This window comes from Fukomys damarensis, unplaced genomic scaffold (genome assembly GCF_012274545.1).
Source record: "Fukomys damarensis isolate Sample0158 unplaced genomic scaffold, DMR_v1.0_HiC HiC_scaffold_37, whole genome shotgun sequence".
In the NCBI taxonomy this organism is placed as follows: Eukaryota; Metazoa; Chordata; class Mammalia; order Rodentia; family Bathyergidae; genus Fukomys; species Fukomys damarensis.
The window spans coordinates 49,403,999-49,416,188 of NW_022900949.1; the positions used below are offsets into that span (position 1 = coordinate 49,403,999).

General features: G+C 36.1%; 1 protein-coding gene across 2 annotated transcripts in view; it reads left to right on the top strand.

The window, feature by feature from the left end:
- The window catches only part of Ppp2r3a (protein phosphatase 2 regulatory subunit B''alpha), a 145,825-nt gene that overhangs the window by 77,565 nt on the left and 56,070 nt on the right, over positions 1 to 12,190 (top strand). For both annotated transcript variants that reach the window (XM_010625509.3, XM_019207668.2), the window contains one exon: positions 1,742 to 1,844. In XM_010625509.3, the coding sequence (XP_010623811.1) occupies positions 1,742 to 1,844 (103 nt within the window). The remainder of the gene's footprint in view (positions 1 to 1,741; positions 1,845 to 12,190) is intronic.

The window sequence follows — 12,190 nt, forward strand, 5'->3', positions numbered from 1 at the left end:
CCAAAAGAATTAAAAGAATCATACCACAGTGTTATATGTGCATTCATGTCCATAGTGGCACAGTTTGTAATAGCTAAAATTTGGAAACAGCCCAATTGCCCATCAGTTGGAGACTGATATAGAAGATGTGGTTTTTCTATAAAATGGAATACTACTCAGCCATAAAAAATGAGAAACTAGAGTCATTCATAGGAAAATGGATGTATATTGAGGCCATACCCTTAAGTGAAATAAGTAAGATACACATATAAATACCAAATAGTTTCTTTGGTGTGAAAAGCTAAGTGTAAATAAGATCCTAATTGTATAACTGATAATGTGAAATAGGAAGAAAAGGGCTAAAAGTGCAGGGGAAAGGCAATAAGGGACAAGAAAAAATATGAGAAAAGGAAAAATGGAAACAAAGTCTTTCTAAATCAAGGAGGGTGGAGGGAATGAAGGGAGGGCAGGAGTATGGGGAAAAAATGAGAACCAAGATCTGTCATGTAAAGGCACAAGATCCCAATGGTGAATGTAACTGTACTATATACTTTAAAAGTACCAATAAATTCAGTGAAAAAAAAGTTCAAGTTTCTTGACCTGACGTAAAAGAGGCCTCAAGAATTTGATCCTACCTGCGCATGTCCCCCTCTCTAATCACTTCTTTATATTTTATTGCCCGTGTGTTCCACACATCTCACACCAGACTTCTCTCTTTAACCCCAACACCCTTTTTTCCTATCTCACTTTCCAGGTAATCTCACTGGCCTCCTGTATCTCCTGTGCTCATCACTTCTGTTATGACTGTTCAACAGTAGTATAACTTTATTAATAACTACACTGTAAAACCCTTACACAGCATGAAACTGTCTTATTTTATTTGTGTACCAAGAATCCCCAAGACCAGACTTAATACCTGATATACAGCATTCAATAAATTAATGAAGGAAAACCAGAAAATTTAGAGACTGCTTGGATAAGAAAAAAAATAAAAATTTAAATGATTTGAAGTTTTCAAGCACAGATAACTAAGAATGGTACCACCATTCTTAGAAAAATAGATGTCCAGAAAAATGACTGTCTCTGAGAGGAAAATTTCAATTTTGATTTTCAAAATTTTACTTTTGCTTTCAGAGTTCCCAAGTAGAAATGTCTGTTAAATAATTTGAGGTAAGGAATTCTGGACTCTTAGAAGACTAAGAACTCATTTTTTAGGTGTGTTATTATGTCTGATATCAAAAGCTCCCCCATCACATTGACCCTGAATATTTGTCAACCTGGAAAAACAAAATTTTATATGGTGCATTATGATCCATCTGAAGTGTTCCCTTCTAGCTGGGGCCTAACTCTGGAGTTCTGGTTCCACATATCCCTTGTCAACCAAATGGACATTCTCCCCCAACTATATTTAATAATATGTATTTCACCTGTATTAGTTCAGCTGATTATGATCTCAGCCTCAAAAGCATTTTATAAGAATACTATACCATTTCTTATTGAGCTTTTATTAAAACCCTCGTGATAAAATCAAAAGCATAGAGGACATTAAAAATAGAGCATTTGATCTGGGAGCTGCTCAGTGCTTTCCTAGCCCTTAAGATCCTGTGGTCAATTCCCAGCACTACAAAAAAAAATAAAAGATAGCACTTGATTCTTTATCTAAGTGGCCTTCAGATCAAACTGCAGTTTAACAGTTGTCAGTGTTGTAAGTTTGTGTTTGTTCCCAGTAGCAGATCTTCCTAAGCGATTATTTGTTTTGTAGGTTGCTGAATAACCATCATGATGATGCCTCTAAGTTCATCTGTCTTCTGGCAAAACCTGGCTGCAGCTCTGTAGAACAAGAGGATTTTGTCCCGTTACTTCAGGTAGTTTTTATTTCCTTTTGAGAATGGGTTCTACTTTTGGAGTTTTAGGGTTTTTTTTTTTTAATGCACAGCTCTGATATATATTAATTCAGCTATACTGATCTAAAGGTCAGATTTCTGGAAGAGTGGTTTTTATACATATTTTAGCAGTAAATTTTTTTGTTAAAATCTAAAACAAAAATCATAGTATAAAGTATAGAAAACAACTGAAACAGAACAGCCTCCCTCTGTCCACCCATGGCAGGCAGTGAAGCAACTTCTGAAGCTTCAGAATTTAAGACAAGCTGGGAAATGTTCAGATCATGTATAACTAAAACCTTGTAGATTGCTTCTCAGCCTTTTGGCTAAGATCAAGTGTAAAATCGTGTAGAAAGCAAGTAAAAACTATGGAGTAACCAGAACCCTAAGCATTAGTCCTGGGATCTTCATTATCTTGACTCTTGATTTCAGCTCATTTCTAAAATGCTTGCTTTTCTAATTTTTTAACCCAATATTTATTTGAAACAGAAAATTAGAATAGGAAGAAAGAAGACAAAATAACTGCAGTGAGATCTACATAGACAGGTGCTACCAAACTATAAAGGCATCCAAGAGAGGGGGAAAAGAGCTCCTTAAGAGGAAAAAAGAGAAAAACCACAAAGCCTATAAAAGCACTCAAGTCTGAGACTAATTTAGGATAAGGACAATAGTTCCCAGTTTAATAAGTCTGATCAGACTTCTGTCAAGATCAGTAATTTAAGCCAGGCGTGGTGGCGCATGCCTATAATCCCAGCACTTGGGAGGCTGAGGCAGGAGGATCACTGTGAGTTCAAGACCAGTGACTTCCAGATCAGTCTGAACTACATAGTGAGACCCTGATGTATATATATATCAGTAATTTATATTATTAGCATAGACTATATAAATCATCTAGAAAACTCATGTATATGGAGCACTTCACTGATGGAACCAAATAAATGAAAAAGCAGTATATTTCTCATTCCTTTTTATGAAAATATAAACTATGTACTGTGAATTCATATACTTTATTATTGTACATGAGGAAAGGATAATCTCAGACTGGAGTAAGTCTCAGATACTGCATATAAGAAGTGTAAGGTTTTTTATTTTCTGGTACTTATTTGAATTTCTGACTTTAGCCTTAATACACCAAGCCAGACGGATTTTTAACTTTCCCGAGATTCCCTGAGCCTGGAGCCATGTCATACTTCTGAAGTTTTGCATGGTATCAAGGAATTAGTGGCCAAAAGTTCTCTTAAGATCTAGAGTTCTTTGCTGCTTCTGTGCTGTATATCAGGCTCCTGAATCTTTGATAAGACGTCCAGGGCCCATCTTCCTGTTGCACCACACAGCTACTTTTTCTTTAGGTTTTAGCTGCTTCCCTGGAGCTGTTGCCAAGCAGCAGAGTCACTTTGCTCTTATCACCACAGATATGTCTTTCTTTTTCTCTGACAGACATCTTCCAATCTGCTGAAGTCCTTGTGTCTCATATCTTTATGCTTTCATCTCTGACCTCAACCCTTCCCTGTATCATCTACTTCCCTTCCCAGTAGGTGCAGACTTCCTGCTTACTAATTTTGGGCAGAAAAGAGAAGTGGCTTAGAAACCTTCTTGTGTGGCTTTTGGTGCACTGTGTATTATAGGTTTAACTGTAGCTCTCTAGAACCAGAGAATACTATCCCTTTTATTTTACTTCAAGCAGTCTTTATTTTCTTTTGAAAATGGATTCTACTTTTGTATTTTCAGAGGTTTTGTGAAAACCTTACATCTCTATTATATATCAGTTAAACTACACAGAGCTAGAGGTCTGATTTCTAGAAGAGTATTTCTATCTAGGTCTTCCCATGAGAATATTATCTATCAGTATTGGATCTGTGTTTGCTGTACATTCTTCATGGCCTGAGATGGTGCCTGTTAATATTCTTCATCTCCTGTCTAAATATTTCTTTTTCCTAAGTAGATCGCAAATTATCTGAAGCCAAGATGTGCCTTTCATTTTTGCTGAGTGCACATCAGTGCTTTAGGAATCTCTGTAAATCCTTGCTGGCTGTTAGGTATCCTATAGAAAGGCATAGAAATTCACTAACATAGTTGGGGTTTTTTAAGTTTTATTTATGATTGCTGTCTTTTTAAAATTTATTGTTTTTATTGAGATGTACTTATACAAAACATCATGATCACAGGTGTAACACTCAGTGGATTTTCACAGTATGGGCACCTGTGTAACTATCAGATAAATCAAGAAGCAACATCATCAACATTCATGGAGCACCTTGGGCTTCATACTAGTCACTGCTTCCCAGGGTAACCACTGCCTAATTTCCTACAGCATATAACAGATTTTTACTTACAGTAGCAGTTTATCATGTTTAAAAGACAAAGTTTGGTTCTGATTTTATTTTATGCCCTTTGAACTTATCTTAAATTACATTTTGGCTTTGATTGTAGTTGAGGTTGGCCTTGACCTCACTATGTAGTCTAAGATGGCTTTGAACTTGTGATGATCCTCCAGTCTCAGCCTCTTATGTGCTGGGATTACAGGTATACACTACCACAACCAGCGAGGTTTTATTCCCCTCAGAATATATTGAGAATGAGGACTCTTAGTGGATATTTTTAATAAGCATAATTATACATAATATCCAGCATTATATATACCTATTTATGTTTCGTAAAATCTCAGATATTCAGTATTTGAACTAAACTGTTAATAAAGCATTAAGTTTTAGTGCCATTTTCCATCGGTTCTACATCCTCAATCCCTTGGATCTATTCTTGATTCTGTGCTCCCTGGCCCCTACAAATTACATCTTTTGGGTGGCTGGATGGCTGTCTTTCTTTCTTTCTTTCTGTATGTGTTACTAGATATTGAATTCAAGGCCTTTATATTGATCTCCAGGCCCAGGCCTCCCCCTTTTTTTAAATTTTGAGGACAGGTCTCTGTAAATCATTAAGTTGCCCAAGATGGAATTGAACTTGTGCTCCTTCTGCCTCAGCCTCCTAGACTGCTAGAATTATAGGCTTTCCCTGCTTATACCTGGCTTCAGCTATCTTTCTGACTAACCTTGGTTGGATATAGTTGAGTTGGAAAAATATTGCCAGCAGATGGGATGGCAGAAGAAAAGGAAATTGGCATTTCTTTCCTATTGCCTGCTTCAACACAGTAACTGTATCTCTCTGTGATACAGCTTCTGTTGTACTTTATTTGTGATTCAAGTTGCTGTACTCTGTTCCTGCCCTTGTTCTCTTGGTCCTAGGTATCCTCTTGTTGCTAGTTTTCGATGCCTCATCGTTCTCTTGTTTGATCCCTAACCCTGCCTATACCTTTGTATGTAGTCTCTTCATGAAAAGTTCATATGGTGAATTCTTTTTCCTGTGGGAATGCTTGCTAACTGATGGCAATTCTCAGTTCTAGCAGAACATTCATAAAAGCTTTGATAGTAACATAAATTAAGTCTTAATGACAAGCAACAACAAAGCTATAATAATGAGTTACTAAAATTTCTTTAAAATAAAATTTAAAAATAAGAGTAAAAATAAGTTAATAGATACTGTATTTATACTTTCCTTATATTTAAGAGTTTATTTTTATATGAGATTGGATTTGTGAAGTCATATTTGATAAAAAATAACAATGAATAAAACACCATCTCCCATTCTTCTCAAACCCCTCCAGAGTTAAAATACATAAATTAAAAATGAATAAACTTAGGAAAGTAAGTGGAATGATAGAGAATAATGATTTTTTAAAGTCAGTATGCAAGAGGTTGTAATATACAGAGTCCACCAAAAAAATGTATACACACTTCAGCAGTTTGCCTTACTAATAAATGTCTGGAAGCTAATAGCCAACAGTGTGAACACCTCCTGTACTTAAGGCCAAAAGAACTTGTACTGAACTCATGATATCTCAGTAAATTTAGTACTAAAATATTTATACAAGTTTTTCTTTACCTGATGTATAAACTTTTTTTTTTTTTGGTGGACTGCGTATTTCTTGAAGATGAAACAGGACCAGAAGCAGTCTAAGGAAACCACAATCCAGAATGTGAGGCTGAGTAGGGGCTACAGTAGAAGAGTGCTCAGTCTGCTTATCAGGATCCCCAAGCAGCTTGTAAAGTCAGGGTTGGCAGGTCTGATGAGAAATACTGGAAATGGGGATCATTGAAGCTTGTTAAACAAAACAACTGACTAGTTAGTTGGTTCCTTTACTGGTTTCCAAATGTAAAGTGCATCCTACCATTTACTTACAAGTTTTTTTTAAAGCATGTTAAAGCTTCTAATGTTCCAACTGCAGATTAAAGCTCTCCTTATTTTTTATTCTGTTAGTTGGGGAACCAAGGAGAACCCTACTAGTTTACTCTGAAATAATGCCTGCCAATCAGCACACCTAAATGCAAAGAACTCCTAGCCAGCAACTCTGTACTCAAGACAGACACTGCACACACACACACACACACACCAGGGATCAAACTCACAACCTTGCACTTACAAGGCAGGCACAGTGCCACTGAGCTAAATCCCCGGCCCTAAGAAAGACCCTTTTTCACCAAAAAAAAAAAAAAAAAAAAGATACCTTTTGAAAAGTAGATGTACTCACATTTCATCAGAGGAAGATTATATCAGCTACCTGGTCCTTCTTAAATATGAATAGATAACCACAATATGTATGAAATTAAATATCTATAAAATTAGCACAATTTACAATAGCTAAGCAGCTTTGGAAAAGAAAAAGGTTTTCCTTTTCTCTTCCTTCCCTTCACCCCCTTCCCTCCTTTGTTTCCTTTCCCACTTGATAATGTTCTTCCTGCTTCTCATTATCTGTCCTCTGTTATGGTCTGTTTACTCTTTGATTTTGTCACACAAGAGAAACACTGTGATTTTTTTTTTTTTTTTTTTTTTTTTTTTTTTTTTTTTGTACCAGGGATCAAACTCAGGTCCTTGCGCTTGCAAGGCAGGCAGTGGAACCTCTGAGCTAAATCCCCGGCCCTACACTGTGATATTTAAACTTGCATGCCCAGTTTATTTCACTTAAGATTATGGTCAAGAGGTGCATCCATTTACCTAAAAATGAATCATTTATCCTTTTTTATGGCAAAGTAATAATACTTCATTATGTATATAAATAGCACATTTTCTTTATCTGTTCATCTGTTGATTGCCATATGGGCTGTTTACAAGATTTAGCTTTTATAAATTGTGCCACTATAAATATGGGTATGCATATATTCTAGATGTTAGTTCTTTGAGGAGTAACTGGTAAAATTGTTTTCTCATTATATGGGCTTTGTCTTCACTCTATTAGTAGTTTCTTTTGCTGTGCGAAAGTTTTTTAATTTGATGAGCTCCCAGTTGTTGATTTCTTTGTAATATTTCCTGTGCCATCCAGGTTTGGTTCATAAACCCTTTGCCTACACCCATGTCTTCCAGAGTTTTACCTGTTCTGTCTTTCAGCAGATTTTAGTGTTTCTGTTTTAATATTTACATCTTTGATCCATTTTGATTTTAGTTTAGTGCATGGTGAGATATGGGTCTAGATTTAATATTCGGCATATGGAAAGCCAGTTTTTCCAGCACCATTTATTAAAGAGGGTACCTTTCCTTCCAGTGGAGGTGTTTGGCCCCTCTGTGAAAAATAAGGTGGCTGAGTTTGGTTGGGGATGTTTCTGCATCTTGTTTTGTTCCATTGATTCTCAGGTCTGGTTTTTGCCAGTACTATGCTGGTTTTTGGGGGGAGGTTGTTACTGTTTTTTTTATCATGGTAACTTTGCAATACAATTTCAGATCCAGCATTGTAATGCCATCTGCCTTGCCCTTGTTCCCTAGAACTGCTTTTGCTATTCTAGGTCTCTCCTGGTTCCATATGAATTTCAGGATTTTTTTTTTTCCCCTCTAGTTCTGTGAGGTATGCTATTGGTATTTTGATTGGAATTTCATTAAATCTGTGTAAGAGTTTTAGAAGTATGGCCATTTTCACTATATTCATTCTGCCTAGCCAAGAACAGGAGCTATCTTTCCATTTTCTGATACCCTTTTCAATCTCCTTTTTTCAGGGTACTGTAGTTTTCAATGTCTAAGTCTTTTCACTTCCTTTGTTAGATTGATTACTAAGTATTCCATATTTCATACTATTGTGAAAGGTATTGTTTCCTTAATTTCTTTCTCATTGAGTTTGTTATTGGTGTATACGAATGCTATTGATTTTTTAGTGTCGACTTTTATCCTGCTTTGCTGCCAAATTTGGTTATTAATTCTAGGAGTCTTTTGGTGGAGTTTCTAGGGTCTTCTATGTAGAGTATCATGTCACCAAGAAATAATGATAATTAACTTCTTCCTTTCCTGTCCATATTTCTTTCTCTTCTCTATTTGGTCTGGGTAATGTTTCCAAAACTATATTGAACAGGAGTGCTGATAGTGGTCATCCTTGTCTTGTTCCTGATTTTAGAATGAAAGTTAAGTTTTTGAGCTTTAGTATGATGCTGGGTATTAGTTTGTCATAGTTGGCATTTATCAGATTGAAGTAAAGATCTTCTATTCCAATTATTTGTAGGCTTTTATCATGAATGTATGTTGGACTTTATCAAATTCTTTTTCTGCATCTATTGAAATGATTGTATAGTTTTTGTCCTTGGTTTTAATAATGTGCTTTATTACATTTATTGATTTGAGTGTGCTGTACCTTCCTGGCATCCCTGGGATGACTCCTACTTGGTTATGGTATATAATCCTCTTAATTATTTGCTGCATTCTATTTGCCAGTATCATATTGAGGATTTTTGCATTTTTATTTGTTAAAGAGATTAGCCTATAGTTCTCTTTTTTGGTTGGATCCTTCACTGGTTTTAGTATCGGGGTAGTGCTTGCTTCCAGGGATGAGTTTGGGAATATTGCTTCCTTTTCAATATCATTAAAGAGTTTGAGGAGTAGTGGCATTGGAGCTTCTCTAAATTTCTTGTAGAATTCAGCAGTGGATCTGATAGGATGTGGGCTTTTCTTTGTTAGTACTTTTTGTATTGCTTCTTCAATTTCATTGACTGATATAGGGTTATTTAGAATTTTTGTATCTTTTGATTCAATTTTGGTAATTTATATGTATCTAAGAATCTGTCCATTTCTTCTGAGTTTTCCACCTTACTACAGTACAGATTCTTAAAGTAGGTATTGGTGATCCAGATTTCTGCAGGGTCCATTGTGATTTCACCCTTTTCATTTCGAATTGCATGTCTTTGGGGTTTTTTTCCTTTTTTTTTTTTTTTCTTTTTCATCTTTCAAAGAACCATCTCTTCAATTTATTGATTCTTTGTATTGTTTTCATAGTCTCAACTGCATTAACTACAATTTTCTCCCCCATTTGTGTGATAGGTTTAACTTGCTCTTCTTTTTCCTAGAAGCTTACAGTTCAACATTAGGTTATTTATTTGAGCTCACTGTAGTTTTCTTACGTGGGAGTTCACTGCTATAAAATTTCTTTGAGGGACTGCTTTCATTGCATTCCATAAATTCCAGTATGTTGTTGTGGCATTATTATTTAAATGTAGAAACTGTCTAATTTCTTCTTTAATTTCATCTGTTATTCTTTGGTTGTTCAGGAGGGTGTTATTTAATTTCCATATGTTCACATAGTTTTTGTTTCTTTTGCGACTGACTTTCAGTTGCATTGCACTGTAATCTGATAATATGCATGGGATAATTTCAGGCTCTTTGCATTTACTTAAGCATGTTCTATGAGCTAGTTTATATTCTCTTTTGGAGAAAGTCCCATGTGCTGCAGAAAAGAATATGTATTCTATTGCTGGATTAAATACTGTATCTATTATATCCATTTGTTCAAAGGTTTGGTTCAGTTGTGATGCTTCTTTGTATTTTTTGTCTAGATGATCTATTTATATGAGTGGGATGTTGAGGTCCCCCATTACATAATTGTATTAGTGCTTATCTAATTTTTCACATCCATTAGTGTTTTATATAGTTGAATATGCTGGTATTTGGTGCATATATATTTACAGCTGTTATCTATTTTTTGTGGATTATTCCCTTAACAAGTATGAATGATCTTATTTGTCTCTTCTGATCAATCTTGGCTTGAAATTCGCTTTGTGTGCAATAGAATAGGTACCCCTGCCTTTTTCTGGGTTCCTGTCACATGGAGTATTGCTTTCCATCCTTTGACTTTCAGTCTATGAATTTCTTTTTGAGTTAAATATGTTTCTTAAATGTGTCATACTTTTGGAACTTGTTTCTTGATTCATTCTGCTAATCTCTTTCTTTTGATCAGTTAATTGAAACCATTTACAGTGATGGTTATAAGTGATATGTATTGACTTGACCTTGTCATATTATTTTCCCATTAGTTCCTGTTCTTTCCCCTCTGTTTAATTGCTTGCCTTACCTGGTGTATTCATGCTATTAAGATTCATTGATTTGTTATTTCATTGTCTCTTTCTAGAATATCCTTCAGAACTTTTTGTAGTGTTGGATTGGTGGTCATGAATTTCTTAAGGCATTCTTTATTATGGAAGGATCTTATTTCTCCACCAAGTTTGAAAGATAGTTTTGATGGGTACATCATTCTGGGTTGGAAGTTGTTTTCTTTTTTGAAATACTTCACTCCAATCTCTCCTTGACTCCATAGTTTGAGTTGAGAAGTCTGCTATAATTCTGATGGGTTCTTTATAGGTGATTTGTTTCTTTTCTGTAACAGCTTTTAGTATTCTGTTCTTGTGTTGAATTTCTGACTATTATATGCCTCGGTGTAGTTTTTTCTGATCCTGACAATTTGGAGTTCTATATGTCTCACTTATCTATATGTCAAATTCTTTTTCTGTGCTTAGAAAGTTCTCCACTATTACTTCTGTGAACAGGTTTTATATGCCCTTTATACTATCTTCTGATTCTTCATTGATTCCATTTAATCTTATATTAGTCTTCTTTGCATTCTTCATTCAGTAGAGTGATTTTACCCTAAAGGAAAAAAATTTAAAAGGGTTAAGAGGAAAAAATCGAGAAATAAAAGAAGAGAAAGTGATTAGAAGCAAGCGTAAAGGACAAGGAAACATCACCCAAACCTTAGGAACTGGTGAAGAAAGGAGGGAAAGAAAGAAGGAAGAAACAAAAACAACAAAACAGAAATCTAAGATCAGTGTTCACACTCAGGAAAAAACAAAAAGAAACCAAAAAAAAAAACCAAATAAACAGCAACTACAAAAGCCCACAAGCGATGAAAAAAATTTATCTCTGGTGATTTCAAGCCTATAGTTATCTTCTGGGGCCTATAGTTTTGTGATAGTGTCCATTTCAGGGTATGATTCTGCTCTCACTGGTAGATTAAGGAGGCAGTCAGAGCCCAGATCCTTGCTGGATAATCCCAGCAACCCTGAAGTGAGATTAGGGCAGGGTGTGAATTCTGGTTCTTTCAACTCCTCAGAAGTTCAGGCAGATCCTGTACTCTGGTTGTGGGGTTGGGGCCTGAGTTTTTCAGACTGCAACACTTTGAGTATCTCTTACCAGCCTGACCACAACTCCCTGAGCCTGTACATCTCCTACAGTTGTCCCTCACCCAGTCACTGTGGGATTTCAATACTGGGAGCCCTAAGATGACGCTAACCCACAGCTACTCCAAATCTCAGGTTCAGTTGGCCCCTCTCTAAAATGGAATCTGACCAAGCACTTGTCTCCAGGGAACATCACAGTCACTTAGGCTGGAGTCACTTACTGTTTTAGGGCACAGCATCCGCTGCTCCATTCTACAGGTGTGTTTCTCTGTGTAGGTCTCTGGAGTCATCTGTTTTCTTTGTCACACCACAATCCAGGAGCCAGGGAGAAAGTACTGATTGCCCCTTCCTTTTTCTGAATTGTGGTCTGTCTCTTCATTTTCTCTGTGGGCTCCAATGTTTCCTTCAGATTTCTTCCTGGGTCCCAAGGATTAACTTCCGTCTTTCTTTTCTTCCCAACTTGTTATTTTCCAATGTCTGGATTCCAAATCTTTGTTGATGATTACCACTCTGCCATCTTCCTAGAAGTCCAAGCAAGATATGTTAAGTGCATATACCCAGTTACCAAAATGAACCATTCTCTATTACTAACATACACTAGTTAAATAAAATAAAAACTGTGTGTGGTGCCACACTACTATACGGGGTCCAGGGGGAAGAGAAGTAAAGGAGAAAGCACAAATATACAAAATAAGAAATTATAAATACCATTGAAACAGAAGAAAAATTGCCGGGCATGGTGTCACACGCCTGTAATCCCAGCATTCAGGAGGCTGAGGCAGGAGGATCACTGTGAGTTCAAGACCAACCTGGGCTACACAGTGAGTTCCAGGGCAGTCTGAACTACATAGTGAG